General features: G+C 41.0%; 1 protein-coding gene across 2 annotated transcripts; it reads right to left on the reverse strand.

Annotated features, from left to right (window-relative positions):
• Positions 1-473: 473 nt before the first annotated feature.
• On the reverse strand, positions 474-16,132 carry ppp1r2 (protein phosphatase 1, regulatory (inhibitor) subunit 2). 2 transcript variants are annotated; one of them, XM_010736629.3, is made up of 6 exons: positions 15,701-16,126; positions 8,704-8,811; positions 8,114-8,197; positions 5,580-5,689; positions 4,146-4,340; positions 474-2,994 (listed from the first exon to the last, which is right to left on the reverse strand). In XM_010736629.3, the coding sequence occupies exons 1-6, from the start codon at positions 15,829-15,831 to the stop codon at positions 2,975-2,977; spliced, it is 648 nt and encodes a 215-aa protein (XP_010734931.2). In that variant the 5' UTR covers positions 15,832-16,126; the 3' UTR covers positions 474-2,974. The 2 variants fall into 2 exon arrangements, with proteins under 2 accessions (XP_010734931.2, XP_027146147.1); XM_027290346.1 differs by lacking the exon at positions 474-2,994 and adding an exon at positions 3,432-3,620 and having other exon boundaries at positions 15,701-16,132.
• Positions 16,133-16,348: the final 216 nt, after the last annotated feature.

A 16,348-nucleotide genomic window follows, 5' to 3' on the forward strand; every position in this document is an offset into this window, starting at 1 on the left:
ACAGCGTCTACAGATGCATTAACATGACAGGCCAGACATTTGTTGTGATGAACTCCTAAAAGCTACAAAACTTCAAATCTCATCACCATTTAATTTCTACGCTTTGAAGAGGGCTGAAGCTCGCAGACACTAGATTTGAGTTCTAGTCAAACTAAATGAGGCATATGTTCATTTTGTGATGGTACTTCTGTTTCAGTAAATGTACTCGCAGTTAATAGGACGAGGATTCGTTGGATGAAACTACGTTTACGTTTGTATCTTGACTCATTTTTGGATTAAGAACATTATTTTATATAATTAGATTATTTTGCAGTCACAGCCTGGAGGTCAGGTTCACTTACAGCTTGCCATTTCAATCAATCAATCAATCAATCAATCAATCAGAGAAAAGCAGAGTAAAAAAGTTTGCCCTTTGTGTGAGGAGAGAAGCTGTGTAGTCTTCTAGAGGCTTTAATCAGACAGACGCCATCAGAGAGATATTGATTTTTGTTTAATGGTAGGAGACAAAACCAAACAGAATACACACAATCTGATGATTGACAACATGCAAACTGGAAATAAAAATTTAAAAAAAATTTCACATCCACGCCGTTTTGAGACAGACACAGTGCACAGTCATGAAACTGCTTAACAGTCTGTCATCCTTAGAAAACAAACCAAACGGGGAAGAAGTGGAGCGAAAAACAAAAAGTGAGACACGTGAGGCAAAAGCAAAACATTAACACGGAGCACAGCCTGTTTTGTTTTACACATAAATACATAAGAGGCACATTTGACAGGTTATAACCACCTATGGGGCGATCACGTCAGTCATGTTTGGGACGATCTCGTCCTTTTGTCTAAAGTTAGAAAATAAACTAATATCAGCTTCTCTGCAGTTATCTATTTGTTTTAACAGTATTGTCAAAATCTTGATTTCCAGACTACCTCCTGTCATATGTCATAATTAACTGCTCAAATGTTTTGTCTAATCAGTATACTGAGCTTGTGATGATTGGTGGACAAAGTCATACCGTTGGTCTATGATTTTTTTGTTTTGTTTCCATAATACAGAGCTCCACACTTTCAATCACAGTGAGGAATTAAAGGGTCTGAAAAAAAATGAAGAGATCACAACACAAGACATTCAAGGTCCCCTACACACTTTTCTCTCAGGGCATTCAGTTCTTCATCCGACTCATACAGTGAGGATATGACAGACAGTCAACAACAACTTCAAGAGTGCAGTTTAGGTCGCACCAGGATCAGTCTTTTTTTTTCCTTTTGTCAAATCCAACAATTTTAAGACTAAAACCTTCTTGACACTTGACGGAACCTCAGACATTACAAAAAAAACTCCTCAAACACCTCCAATAATTAGTGGTTAACTCCACCGCCAACATTTTTCTTTTACTTAAGTCAGTAGCATCAATAACAACTCTTTGACATTCCCGAGCTGTGTCGTCCGAGACACTTAAGTAGATCAGACAATATTAAATAAAAGTGTGTTGATGAGAAACACAAGCTAGAAGATTGTACCTTCCTCTGAACTATTTACTCACACATTCTGCCCGGCGAAGCCTCCGTGCAGTGACAAGTTCCATACACGGGTCATTTAAGCGAGAGCACAGTGAGCGCTGGTTTTCCTTTTTGTCAGATCTAGATCAGAGCCTGGTGCTGAAAGCTGTAGCTGGACAGACGGGAGACTGTCTGGTTTATCAGTAGCACGTGCTGTACTTCAGATGTGGGACTTCACTGCCCCTCCTACAATGTTCAAGTGATTAAAGGTCTTAAGAGCCAATTTTATTACCTTACTACTATGGCCAGGACAAACACAGGGACCAGAAGCCTGACTCAGTCTTGACTGAACGTTTTGAAAATTACTTTTCTGTCCTATAACCTTCTTCTTAAAAAAACAACAACAACTTTCAATCAGTATGGTTCCACAAAGTATTCATGTTTGTTTTGTTTTATTTGCCAGATTTTGAAATTAGGCTTTGTGTCGTGTTCTTGCTTTTAAAGAGAAAACAAAAAGGTCCTGGGGAGGGAAAAAAGTGCCAATATTATACTTATTAATTAGTTCTACTTAAAATCAGTGTTGTTTTACAATACAGTTGACTACAAGCATCAAAGTGAGACACCACAGCATACATGTGTCAATTAACAGTATGTGTTACTAGTTTTATGATGTCAAATTAGATATTATGTAAATAATGCAATCTAATTATGTGGGTTAGGTTGTTTTAAACTAATATATACCTCCTAAATTATCCATTATTCCAAATATGAATGGCGTACCTGGATTACCAGGTAAACCATGGGGGGAAAAAACTAAATGAAAACCTAGCCAGTCATCACGGTGTCCAACCTTTGTCACACAAAGTACTGAAGGAGGAAAGAAACAGGGTGGTGGTGCGTCACAAAGCAAAACAAAATAAAAAGCTGTCTGAAGTGCACCCAGTATAAGCGTCGCCGTCGTCATGTCTCAGATATGCCTTTAGTGAGGCCGTGGGGTTTCCCCTGGCTTCCTCCAGGACTGACGTACCGGCTCTGTGGCCTGGAGCCTGTAGAGCGACCAGACGGGAGTCCTGGTTATCCAGAAGTTTTTAAAAAAAGGCCTTGATCCTCCTTTCCGGGTCAGAATTCTTCAGTGCAACGCCAGTCCAGAGAAGGCAGGAGGGGGAAATTCTTGGCAACAAGAGGGGGGAGAAGAAGAGGAAAGAGTAGGAGGAGGAGGAGGAGGAACAGTCTTCACTTGTGTGTTGTAGTACTGATTCTGGGAGTTAAAAACCAGTGTGTTTTGAAGGTTATATTGCACAGTTCTAAGGAACAGTAGCGACAGACAGGTGACCGGGAGGTTATTGGCTGTTGAGGGTTGTTATATGGGTAAGCGGTGGCTGCTGTACGGCCCAGCGTTAAAACACAGAGCGCAGTGGCATTGTCTGTCTGGATCTTGAGCCGACACACGGGGCTGTAGGTGGGAGGGAGGCCTCATCTACGAGTCCAGAGATTCAGCTGGAGAACGAACAAGAGACAAACAGGCAATTTAATACTTCCCCTAATTTATTTTCAGCTCTTTGTACTCTGTATTGAGTAGCTACTGGAAATTGAACCGATTTCATCTTTCCTTACATCTCTTCCACAGATTCAAATCTTTCATATCTTCACTACAATTATTCTGCAGTTTGTTTTTGCCCTCAAGTGATTTTATTCAAGAATAAATTATTAAAAATTGCTTTTGATGCTTCCTCTGGTTTTTACACACACATCTTCTAGTTGGAATTTATTGTTACATTTCAATACTACAAAATAAATACCCACTCATTGTATATTTTAAGTCTGACAAAGAATTAACAACTGTACAAAGAGTTGTGATCGACTCTAATTGTCCTCACTGCTATGAAATAGTCAGGTGACAAATTAAAGCACAAACCAGCAGTCTTAATAAGGCACTGGGACACCACAGACAGACCCAGAAACAGCTTTAATGAGCCGTGGCATTGAATGTCTGAACTCTGCTGAAGTGATGAACACCATTCTTCAAAAAGATATTCCCTCATTTGGTGTCTTGATGACAGTGGTGGATGGTGCTCTCAGTACAAAATCTCCCATAGGTCTTCAACTGGGTTGAGATGTGTTGACTGTGAAGGCCATAGCATCTGATTAAAATCATTTTCATACTCATCAAACCATTCAGTGAACCCTTTATCTCCATATGTCATATCTCTCTACTACTAATATTCATGTTTTTTCTTTTAATTTGTCACCTGTCTGTATTAGCAGGCATACACAAAACAGGCTTGTACTCATCAGTATGCAGTAAATAAAGCCTAATCGCTCATACACACTGTGCTCTTGTACACAGTGGGTTATAATAGTGCTTCATTTAAAAACCTTCCTCCTGATGCACAGCTTTGCAAGTAAATGAACAAGAGCTACAGTACACAACCAAACAGCAGCCAGCAGTTTCATCTAATGACACCCAGATTCACAGCATGCATCAGTACGCAAAGCCATTATTATTTTGACCCTCTTCACTTCAGATATATTTCGCAAGATGTACTTACAGCACTACGCCTCTTTGCGCACACTGAAAAACTGTTGGACCGGAAACTGTCCAAATTATTTATCCTGATATGCACAGCACACAGTCTCCCTCTCCTTACCTTCCTGTGGTGGGTCAACGCTGATCTCCTCCGTCTCCTCTGCGTCCTCCTTCGTCTCTTCTGTGTCGTCCCTCATCTCTTCGTCCGCGTCTTCGTCTTCTTCCAGCTCGCTGGCGATGAGCTGGCGTGCCAGCTTGATGTTCATTCCCTCGTTGTAGTGCATCTTCCTCATCATCTGAAAATGCTTCTTTTTGGCTGCAGAGGAAGATACATTTGAAATCCCTTTATTATGGGTGCACGCAGATTGTAGAGTGGTTAATTATACTGCTGGCACGGTACAGCTCTACCGATGATAACATTATCCGTGGAAAGCTTTATGAACATTCAAGCATTAAAGTTGTTTCATGGGTCTCTGTGTCTATGACAAACTTACTTAAAAAAGGCTTCAAATGGGACACAGCAAAGCAACTAATGAGACTTTTAGTAAACAATAACTTTCAGTGTTTGCTGCAACCTTGAGATGGATGATAACTGCACTGACGTTAGGTAAAAAGGAGGGCGTATTGGCAGGGTATTTAATGTGCACACATCCGTGACAGGTTGGGATGCAAAGCAAGTGAAGGTTGGAATAAGGTCACTTCACACGGGCACTGCAGTGCAGCTCTTAAAGCACAAGTCCAACACATAGTCAGACCTTCGTCAATCTACACAGCTGTTTGATTTTTGTCAACTCAAGGTTTGTCTGGAAATGCTTGTAGTAGCATATATGGGCTCATGGAGCTACAGATGATAAAATATTTCATGCAAAACATCGCTTCATTCTCTTCAACCTGAATCAGCATGTCTCTGTCTGCAGCACTGAAACTAGTGTTAAAACTTTCCTATAGGTGGCACAAGTTGGCACGTCTAGAGCTGTGTGTCAAAAACTGCAGAGCCAGCAGTTCTGCAGTTGGATTATATTGATGGGGTTTGTAGCTTCCACTGCTCCCTTGCTTTTACCCACATAGTTCAGATATAAACATGAAACAATGGGCAAGACTGCAAGCAGAATCTATCCTGTCAACATTCTACTACGTGACTGTGTGTGCGTTGTACAGCTCAGCTGACATCTCTGTTTCTGAGGGTGAGAGGAATGACAGTGCACATAGAGGGGTAAGGTCAAAGAACAGTCAAAAGTATACTTTGTGTGTGTGTGTGTGTGTGTGTGTCTTGAGAGAAGTCAACAAAAGGTCAACAGCACACTGATCCCTCTCCACCACCACTCCACTGTCACTCCGCATTTAGTTGCCCTCGCAGCTGCAGAGGACACCTTGTATTTTTGGTGGAGGGTATAAATAAACAGGTGAACCGACGGATGCACACGCCAACATCAGCAACAAACAGACGTGAACGTGGATGCTGATATACACCTCGCTCATTCAGCGGTTACGTTATGACAATGTTGTCTTGTGTAGATGTGTGTGTAAATAGGAATAAAAAAAGTAAAATGTTCACCTTGTTCTTCTGGACTCAGCTCCTCTTCCTCCTCTTCACTGCTCTCTTCTTGTTCTTCCTCTTCTTCTTCTTTCATGAAGCGAGGCTCTGAGCCCTCTGCTGCCACCAGCCTTGAAAGGAGATACAAATTTCAATTAATTCCCTTTTCTGAATATTTCCCTTTCCTCTGTTATGTACATGTATGTATTACATAAGCACATGACCAAATAAAAACAGGAAATAGGTCCTCCTAAAGACTAATTATGGAGAAGAGAAACAGAGATGGGAGGAACGCAGATGGAGAGATATTAGGCAAAGGGGAGGCAAGAGTAGGCACAGTGAGAGTGAAGAGGTGTGTGTGTGTACTCAAGCATAAGACTAAAATAACAAGAGTTACTATCCCTGTCTCTCACACTCAAAAAAAGCTTTAGCAGCAGAGGACTGCTGCATAATGTTTTATGGCTCAACGGACTGTAGTGAATCGTTACATCTGCCCCGGGGAAGCTAAGCATTTACTGTACTACTGCTCTCTGACCAAAAGGTCCGATTCGCTCAGTTTACAAAATGCACCAACGATGGAGACAGATATCCAAGGCGGAGGGCGGGGCGAAGTGAGGGTGTTGTAGTAAATTTAAGGAAATCATAGTTGGATAAGTGATGGATGAGAGGAGATCAAGAGTGGATGTTGGAGAAGTTGAACAGAAGAAAAAAAAGCAGCTGCTGCCCTATCTGGAGGGTCTAGTGTAAAATAATGGATGGCACTCTGCGTGGAAGTAAACAAAGAAGGCTAATTGACTTGCAAGCCTCGAGCTAATCACTATCCTCTCTGTAGCACACACGCTCAAACACTCAAAGTAGCTCATCTCCGTTCCTGCATCAGTGCATTTACGTAAGCACGATGGCCCACAGCAAATACACTTCTCAAGCTCCCATTTCCATCCAGAAGACAGCTGAGTAGCAGATATACATTTCCTAACACAGAAAGACTTTTCAGGGTCAGCTTGCCACCACTCACCCTTGTCGAGGCAAAGGCGTCATTATTTATTGGTCTCCTTCCTCTCTGTTTGCTTCTGAGTGTCTAGGAGTTCCTACGCGCTTAACTTTTTGGATGACACCGCCACTTTAATTCATAATTTCCTGTTTCAATGAAAAACTCCAGAATATGGGGTGTCTGCATCCAGATTTGTTTCATGTATATGGTAAACATACAGTAAGACATGACAATCGCACTCGAAGCACAGCATGCTTTTTGGGCGCACAGCGAATCGTGGCAGCTTTAGTCTGAGGCTCTTTGAGTCTGAGGCATTAACAGCAAAACCTTCCAGTTGCTGATGGATTATCTGTCTACACAAACATTTCTTTGTAAGGTAGACAACAATGCAGCCTAACACTAACTAAAAATGCTTAAAAAAAAGTAAGTATGCGTTCCTTCGGTTTTCACTGTGGTGGTTTTAAAACTGTATAACCAAAAATGTAATTTGTCTCTTCAACAGCAAAGTGTCACTAGTAAAGTTATATAGTTTGCACTCGTTCAGTTTTTGACTGATGATACTGTTCCACTGTGAAAGCACATTTGCAGTGAGACAAACTGTATCCCAAAATTGACTGATATTTGTCTAGGGCTGTTGAGCAGCATACCCGCAGTACTAACAGCTGGTGTGATTTAGAGTTATTCCCTACAATGCATAACTCTTTTTTTCCCCCCTGGAATTCAAGGCTGACGAGAAACACCCATAAACCCATTGTTTATTGATCTGCAGCCTGTGTGGCTCAAAGTAAAAATGCAGGAAGCATTTCCACGAAAACAAAGAAAATGCTGTTGGATGATGTTCGACCAACACGCAGTGTACTGCTAACCTACACACACTAACATGGGGTTGAATCATGTGTGTTCTGTTGTAATGTTTATGTGCCTGTATGATAGAGATAAGCCTGTGTGTGTTTTACTGTATTAAAAATTTTAAATGATTAATACAACTATAATTAGTAGAACAAACTGGAAGTTAGAAAGGATATTAGACAAAAAACAACAACACATTGTCGATCTTCAACATTTAAGTTTTTGTAAAAAATACTTACTTATTTTGAGTACTTTCCCAGCCACTGATTAAACAAAACCTGCAGTGAATCATGCGTTGCCATGGAACGAAAATATTCCCCAAACAATAGTATCACATCTTTGTTTCTTTAGTCTTCTAGTGCATTGTTCAAAATGTGCTTCTTTGTGCAACGCTGCCAGTGAAGTGGTCAGAGTGTTCTAAAGACGTCACAGGCTACTACAGTAAATACACTTATATCAAATATTGCTGGCCTATACCGCATTCTTGTCAAGAACAAGGACATTAGTGAGTGTGTTTAAGTGTAGCTTATCTAGGCTACACCTGAGAGCGACCAAATATAAATGCCACACACTGCACCAGCAACTGTGGGAAAAAAAAATAAAAATCAGCAGAGCTGTTACAGAAGCCAGACTAATCATCCCGGCTTTCATCGCCTGCTTTCTCCACTTTCTACCTCTGTACTTGGTTTGCCCCCTATTCGCATGTAATTCTTACTTTGATGCCAAGTCATCGGCTGCAAGTCCACTGTGGCCGTCCGAGTCACTCAGCGCCCCCTCATCATCGTCATCCCCCACCATCCTGAAAGAGGGAAATTAACTGAGTAAAGATGCGTTACTGTTTTACTATTTATCTGTGCTTATGTATGTTTTCTTACATAAGCCAAAAATGTGACACAATCAGAGCCACAAAGACAGTAAGGGTAATAAACAAAAAGGATTAGAGGTAGGAAGGAGAGCACATAAAGAAACGTAGACAGAAAAGACAACCATGAAGAGTGCAAGAGGAAAGGTCTGTGATAAGGGTGACCTTCCCTGCAGCACTCTGACATATTGGATTACAAACCTTCTGAGACATCCCTGTAACACCAACACAGACACCAACTGGCACTGGTTAGAGCTCTAAGCTGGCTACATGATCATTTTGAGGGAAGAAGGAGGTAGGAATAAAGAGGCACTTGTTTTTAAAAAGCCTCTAGTGAATGAATGTCTTCAGACATTGTCTAGGAATTTAAAACCCAACATTTGATATGATTTTAAAAATGATTAAGAATCCAGTGAATCAAACTTGTACCATCAGTCTCTGACCTGTTGTAAGGTGTGCTGGGTTCGTCTATCTTCATCAGGCCATAGTCTTTGTCGGCTGGGTGGTATGTGGCCAGGATGTTCATCTCATCCCATTTCTGGGATTTCTTCCTGTAAGAGGAAAGAGAAAGAGAAAGAGAGAGAGAGAGAGAGAGAGAGAGAGAGAGAGAGAGAGAGAGAGAGAGAGAGAGAGAAAGAAAGAAAGAAAGAAAGAAAGAAAGAAAGAGAGAAAGAAAGAAAGAAAGAAAGAAAGAAAGAAAGAAAGAAAGAAAGAAAGAAAGAAAGAAAGAAAGAAAGAAAGAAAGAAAGAAAGAAAGAAAGAAAGAAAGAAAGAAAGAAAGAAAGAAAGAAAGAAAGAAAGAAAGAAAGAAAGAAAGAAAGAAAGAAAGAAAGAAAGAAAGAAAGAAAGAAAGAAAGAAAGAAAGAAAGAAAGAAAGAAAGAAAGAAAGAAAGAAAGAAAGAAAGAAAGAAAGAAAGAAAGAAAGAAAGAAAGAAAGAAAGAAAGAAAGAAAGAAAGAAAGAGAGAAAGAAAGAAAGAAAGAAAGAAAGAAAGAAAGAAAGAAAGAAAGAAAGAAAGAAAGAAAGAAAGAAAGAAAGAAAGAAAGAAAGAAAGAGTAAATGACGGACACTCCATTTGGACCACCATGCTCCAGCTACCCTCCCACCATTGCATCCCACAGATTCCTCCAGGGAGATGAGTGACCAGATTTAATCTAGGACTGGACGTGCCCCAGTTTTCACTCAGACTGCATATTTTGGGAACACAGACGAAGGAGCCCGTAAATGTCATCAGCCCCAATTTTGTTTTTTGGTGACTTTCAGGAAGTGACACTGCATTTTGCACCAAGGTAATCCTTAACAGATGTAAATAATGGTCAGCAATGAGGCTGATAAGTTGTGAGTGAAAAAGGTTAAAAGACAAACAAGAGTCACATTTGGTACAATAGATTTTTCTAGAGTTGAATTTTGTTGTTTCACCTTGCTGAAACACACCTATTGCTAATCCTCCAAATGGTTCCATTCTCATCTGGGGAATAAGGTTGTCACCCTTGCATGCTCTGTCTGGGATTTTTGTTCAAAATCACTCTAATCCCTGCTACCCTTTCAAATCCTTTGGGAAATGAACAGAAACAAATCTGTACAAAGGCCAAATCTGTACAGAATGAGACATTTTGCTTGAGAGGATAAAGAGAGAACACCTGCCATGGAGGCACTGGAAACACTTGTTTTAACTCACAGGTTAAAACGAGTGTTGGTTTCTTAGAATTTCTTTCCTCTTTCAGACCTGTGCAGGTTTCAATGTCTCATTAGCATATTGTTTACTTACTTTTCCATACTTCTTTTACCACATTCATTTCCTAACAAACTAAGCTGAACCTCAAGCTATAAATCCAGGTGCATCGGTTAAAGCACCTCCGCTCTCCGTAGCTTCTCCTGCCAAGGCACTATACATCAGCCCTGACCTTGTTCAGGGAACAAAAGGTCGGGTATCATGGGAGACAGGTAGGCAGGGGGTGAGAAAGGGGAGAGAGATGCTTAATCCACTTCCTGCTGCTACAGAGCTCCCTTGTGCATTTCACTGAAAACAGATCAGCACCACAGTGGGGTGTCGTTGTAAGGTCTCAGGATAAGCTGCATATCAGAGAAAGTGTAAGAAATCAATTTTTATATTCTTTCCTGTTAATGTCCTATGTGGCAAACCCTGAGACTGTGGCACTGGTATCACCCTATTATGCAGGAAAACGGGGGTGTACTGGTGTTGTGACGCACACAGTGTGTGTCTTAAGAAGTCTATGGGTTTAGTTGAGGAGCCAAATCAGTTTCCCCAGAGGATGCACTGACTGATTTGCAGGAGCTCATTTTTATGGTATTTACCCGTCCTTAACAAGCTTTTACCTGCTTTTAAGAGCTGAACAAGTGGATGACAAGCAGATATACACCTAGACAAAACTAATGCAGTTCTACAATAAACCCTACATTAATGAAGTTTATGATGTTGTTTTAGAGAGGTGTTAATTCAACTGTATTGAGTTATACTGACAAGTGTTTTTATTACTTTGTCCACTCTATTTATATGAAATGTTTGTACTCGGAGTGGGCAGATTTCCTAATCAGACTACATCTAGATCAAGAACTGCATCAATATAAATACCGTGATGGACAAGCAATTCGATTTTTGGCGAAAATATCTAAATCCATTATGATTAGGGCTTTGTTTAAGGATGATAGTTTTTATATCCTGCTACAAGGAAAACAAGACAGGAAATATAATCTGTTTGGCAGAGTTAACAACAGTTAAGACTAAAACCCACAGTTCAATCAACATGTTCTAACGCGAGCTCTGATCTGAGAAATGAACACCACTCTCAAATAAACATACAAATCAAACAAACATCTGGAAGAGTGTGTGTGTGTGTGTGTCTGTGTGTGTGTGTGTGTGTGTGTGTGTTATTCTAGGTGTTAAGTCCATGGTGCTTCACTCTAATACGTGTGTGGTTACACAACACATCCCAGAAGCAGCCAACAAAGATCGATTTCCATCAAACCGCTGCTGCTTTTAAATCTACTCTGGTCCACTCATTCATCACAAAAACTGTAATACGATGATAATGATGATGACCTGCCTCTGCAAAAAGGAGAAGAAAAAAAACTGACAGCACCAAATACTAGTACACCCTAAATATAGAGCTGTATCTCTTTATGTGATGATGAGTATCTCTCCAGGGTGGTCAACAGCTGGCAACAGGAAAACTCATTAAATAGAGTGAGTCATCATTGAGAGCTGAGCTGCGCTATCAGGTAGCATAGTCAGAGGGGTAGCGAGGAAAGGTCCAACCCTGTGTTCTCCACCCTGACCCACCAGCAGTAACAGCAGCACACCTTTGTTTTACAGCAGAGGCAGTGGCTGGTCGACACAATATACTGTTTACCATGCCAAGAGTAGCAGGGAAGAAAGTTGGACTACCCACAGGGGGAAATGCTCATTAATGTTACCTCCCTTAGTCTCCCTTTTCCAGGTAACAAACAAACATCATCTGAATCGATATTACAGAATTATTGAAGGGAAATTTTCTGCCCTTTTCTTCAGTCTTTGGTATTTCTTCAACACAAGTGCAAATCACTATTTCATTGGCAGCAGTAAGCATAACAACGTTTGATGGATAGCCAACTAGATTTAAGACTAAGACAGTTTGATGATCCTCCGTCATCGGAGGCAAAAAACACTACAGCTACAACAATTTATGATTTCAACCCACCTCTGTACCAAGAATGGGATACAGGAGATATTTTGAATCAGCTTTACTGCCTTCTCCTCAAGCAGTTATTGAACTTTATCACTGTAGACCAGAGGTGTCCACGCACCTATTGATTCTGACTTGAATTCTGATCAACACAGACACTGTATTCATTTTCTGTGCCCACAGCCGACCTCGACTGACCCCGTGCACAGGAGGTCTGAGTGGTATGTTTCTGTTCACATTATGGAAAGTCAGAGATTCGCTGCCTGTCAGTCAAACTGTCCATCAAACAGTCAGGATGAGGCTCGCAAGACAGTGAAGGAGAGATTGAGTTTCATGGAAGCATGCATGAATTATATATGGCTGGGTGTGAGGCTCATACATCAGTGTTAACTAAATAGTGGGTGATTGAAAGGATAACAAAACTGGCTGTCTCTAAAAGATGACCAAGACCTTACGTTGCCCTGCAGCGCTGAAGGAAATGAACTGGAGCTGTAAAGGACATAAACAAATGGAACATATGGGCTCCAGTATTATCCACGCTTTCAATGTCATCATGTTTTTATCTCCAGTCTTTATATATTCTGTTTCCAAATGCACACATGTAGTTTGTTCTTCCAGTGCTTTAGTAAACACCATTAACTAACAGGCAAAAAAATATTATTAAAACTAATGACAGTAACCAACAGCAACCACTGACTGTTGTGTCATATGGGTCCGTGTTCTTCCTAGAAATCTATGGAGGGAAGTTGAATTGTTTAAACATGGACAGGTGGTTGAACAAATCAATGCTGGGTGGTAGGTATTTGTAGAGCTAGCTCAGGATATCCTCTGGGTACCACAGAATACGCTAGGAAGGTAACGCGATATGTTGCACACAATTGGAGGAGATGAGAAGGAAAAAAACGTTTGGACTTTGCACTACCGTCCTGAATGATGGTAGATATATTAGTCTAGACCCTGACATGCTCCATGCCAAAGTTTTAGCATACTGGACTGTAAAACATGGCATCTATATGCATTCAAACCAAACACAGTGTGTATATATTTGCTCCAAACTCAGAGCTGACAGTGGCGACGTGCTACAGTCTGATCAGCCCTTGTTCTTCTCTGTGGATGTGAAGCTTGGCTGCACACAGGATCCTTCCAGAAAACTTTTTATCCTCTACCTTCTCATCACTCAAAGACAAGACTATTTTTGTATTAACACAGAAAAAGCTGGGTTCACTGTTGGGAATGGAATTCACTAATAACAGCCATCCTTCGATGGCCTAATTTCTCACGCTGCGGCTCATGGAGGACAGAGTACTAATGTGTTGACCTGGGAGAGAGAGGCAGGAGGCACATAAATCACAGATTCAACATTCAACCAATTAAAGAATGACTGGTTACCTTCACACAGTAGTACGACTGCTAAGATATATGGAGAATGTATCCACTGTATCACATGTTGATGATCAGAAGTGTCACACTATAACAAACAGGTTTTTTGTTGTAGTAGTAGTAGTAATAGTATCACGTGTAGCTGTCCGGCAGATGAAAATATCAACGGCTAAAATGTCCAGTTGTCCCAAAAGCTCGGATGGCTTCAATTTTACACAAGCAGCGGAGCACTGCAAATAAACAACTAACAACAAAAGAAGGTGTCTCTGTTTTCTTGACAGCTTTTCATCCGATCGACCTCACACTTGGCAAGTGTATTTCTGGAGACTCAAGAAGCGCAGTGTAAAATTGGGGCAATTTGGACATGTGACACATTCAATATTAATAAACTTCTGAATAAACAAGCAAACAACATTCAACAGCGGGGTGTCTCAGCTGTTGGCTGATGACAGTACTGTTATATAAACGGTGTTTACCATAAACCAGTTATTCTAAATAGCTGAAATTCAGGAATATTAACGGTCATATTGGTTGTCAAAAAAGGTCATGGCTTAACTCTTTACCAAAGATTTATTTATGTTTTTGGTTTATAATTTGTATCAGATATAAATTTAAGGAGAATTAAAATCTCAATGATTCTACTGAGAGATTCAAGTGACGATACTGCCAAATGGTTACTGTGGGCAGAATCTCCAGCTAGCACCAAAGATTTAGCAGCATTTGGCAGGTGGGTGGTGTTAATTCATCACCCCGACTGTAAATCAGACCGAATTAAACCCATGAAAAGCATCAAAAGTCCTCATATGTTTGTGTTCTGTCCAGACTTCAACACCCCAACACATTTTAAGCCCTGCTTGTTGGCAACATGTTTTAAACAATGCTTGTTTTTTTGTTTTTTTTTACGGTTTCTAGCTTTTTAAAGCAGATTGATGTGCTTTGCAGTGAGGTACACTCACTCAGGGGCTCTTTGAAATGTCCGAAAACCCTAATGTGGCAGTGGCTGCTTTTAAAAATCAATTCATACTCAATTATTTCAATTATAATGTCAGCTTTGAGAGCAGACAATCTGGGAGCAGAGCAGTGAAGTGACTGGTGATCTGGGGCGTTATGTCCCAGTGCTGCCAGTGTGACACTGTCAGTGCCAATGATATCAATGCAGTGCTCTTGTCAACCAGACCCTGAGGCTTAGCACCTATTTTGACAGCTGATTCAGCAGCCTCGAACAGGGCTTCACAATCTGCATACGGGTAGATCATTATGGAGCACAGCCTTAAAATGTTAAATCTGCATCACAATGTTCTTGACCTCATGCGAGACATCTCCAACATGCATTATATTCCAGTCTTAGTCCTCTACCGTGAGTGGACGAATGAGTTAAACTACCAACAACAACCATCGGGATGGGAGTCATGCAGCGCAACGGGAGATGACAAAACACCTAGTAAACAACTAAAGCAGATTTGGGTGTAAGATTATCAGATCAGAATAGTCTTGTTTACCACAGACAAGCGCAGGCCTGTGGCACAGCTGTCAGTGTCAGATGTAACATCAAGTGTTTGAGTTATATCTCTTGCTACGACTCGCACAGCCTCACATGTTTTACCATTTTCATTTTAAAGCTTAACTAACACACTGTGTCAACAGCATCAAATTTGCTTTCATGGCTTACAGTGCACTGATTGCCTTATACTTTGTTAGCAGCATGTATATTTTTAATTCACATGTAGAAACTATGTCTTCAATCAGATTACACAAGGTTCACTGCTCCAGGTGTAACTAACATGCTAAGACACAGGGATCTGAGGCGTGTTGATGCTGATTTAAACACATAAAGGTAAGGTTATAGTATGAAAATGTTATGTTATATTAGGATATTGCAATAACTTGTAGGTGTAACGTTAAACACTACTTCGTATATGAAGAGCGACCTCTGTTTAAGTTGGTGTAATTTGCCCTATTATGGTCATCGCTGGCTTCGGCTCGCCTTAACAATAAGTACCACTCATATTTTTAACTAAAACTAAGTTAAGCGAGTTAGCAGTGAGAGTTGTTGTGGTTTGGATAAAAACTGACGATGTGACCGTTAACGACCGTTAAGCTACCTGTCGTGACATTACTGGCTAGCGCACGAGCTAACGTGACAAACGGCTCTCGTCTCCTCGGTTACACGTTGTTATCGCCGAGCAGAAACTATTTCATACTAAAGAAAGAGCCAGAAAGTTGACATTTGGCATTGTCAGCCAAAAAAGAGGTGAACGTTACAGTTACAGCCTGACAGGGGGGAGTAACGTCGGACAGGCTAACAAGTGTTCAGCTAGCTAACGTTACCTGGCTACCACCACCACCACCCCTCCATGAGAGATCAGCGGTCAACTTACTGCTGTTCATCCTCCGTGAGTCCGGGAGCTTGCTCGGGAATCTCTGCCTGCACGTCGTCCGGCAGCGATTTGACGTTTGTCCCGCTGCTCTTGTTTTTCAGGATGCCTTTTATCGGCCGGGGAGCTGCCATTCCCACACGCTGACTGACTGACTGTCACGCCGGCTGCCTCAACTATTTTTCTATTCAACTTGATTTTTTCCGATACTGTGATTTCTGCCACTCAGTTACCAAAAACAAGTTCGATGTTCAACATGCTCCCCCCGGCATAACTCAGTGCTCTTACATGAAGTCGGGAAAAAAACCTAGGAAGGATCCTGCGTGCACTGGCGGTAACGCATGTCTACACCCCGGCTGTTCACTGACTGGTGGGGCGGCAGCAGCAGCAGCAGCACTACCTACTAGCGGGTCGACATAACATCGCGAGATTTTGAAACGTGACTTCATGAGATCCTGTGAGAATCACAATTGCTACCTTTCTTAAATAATGTAGAATATAACAGCATTTTTGGGTATGTTGTATTTTTATTTTTTTTAGACTAATGTCAATGCAGGAATTAATCATTCATCAAAAATTATAATTGCATTGTTCCTCCCCCAAAAGGCCTGCCTAAATAAGAAGTCATTCAGTCTGAAATTTTACATTACA

Source organism: Larimichthys crocea, chromosome XVII, assembly GCF_000972845.2.
Source record: "Larimichthys crocea isolate SSNF chromosome XVII, L_crocea_2.0, whole genome shotgun sequence".
Classification (NCBI taxonomy): domain Eukaryota; kingdom Metazoa; phylum Chordata; class Actinopteri; family Sciaenidae; genus Larimichthys; species Larimichthys crocea.

What these genes read in the sequence shown, in the direction of transcription:
- ppp1r2 (XM_027290346.1), bottom strand. Translation starts at nt 15,831, where the DNA reads ATGGCAGCTCCCCGGCCGATAAAAGGCATCCTGAAAAACAAGAGCAGC. An exon ending in GCCGATGACTTGGCATCAAA is followed by an intron (nt 5,690 to 8,113) that starts GTAAGAATTACA and finishes TCTCCTTTCAAG; the next exon opens with GCTGGTGGCAGCAGAGGGCT. An exon ending in CGTTGACCCACCACAGGAAG is followed by an intron (nt 3,621 to 4,145) that starts GTAAGGAGAGGG and finishes TGGCCTTCACAG; the next exon opens with TCAACACATCTCAACCCAGT.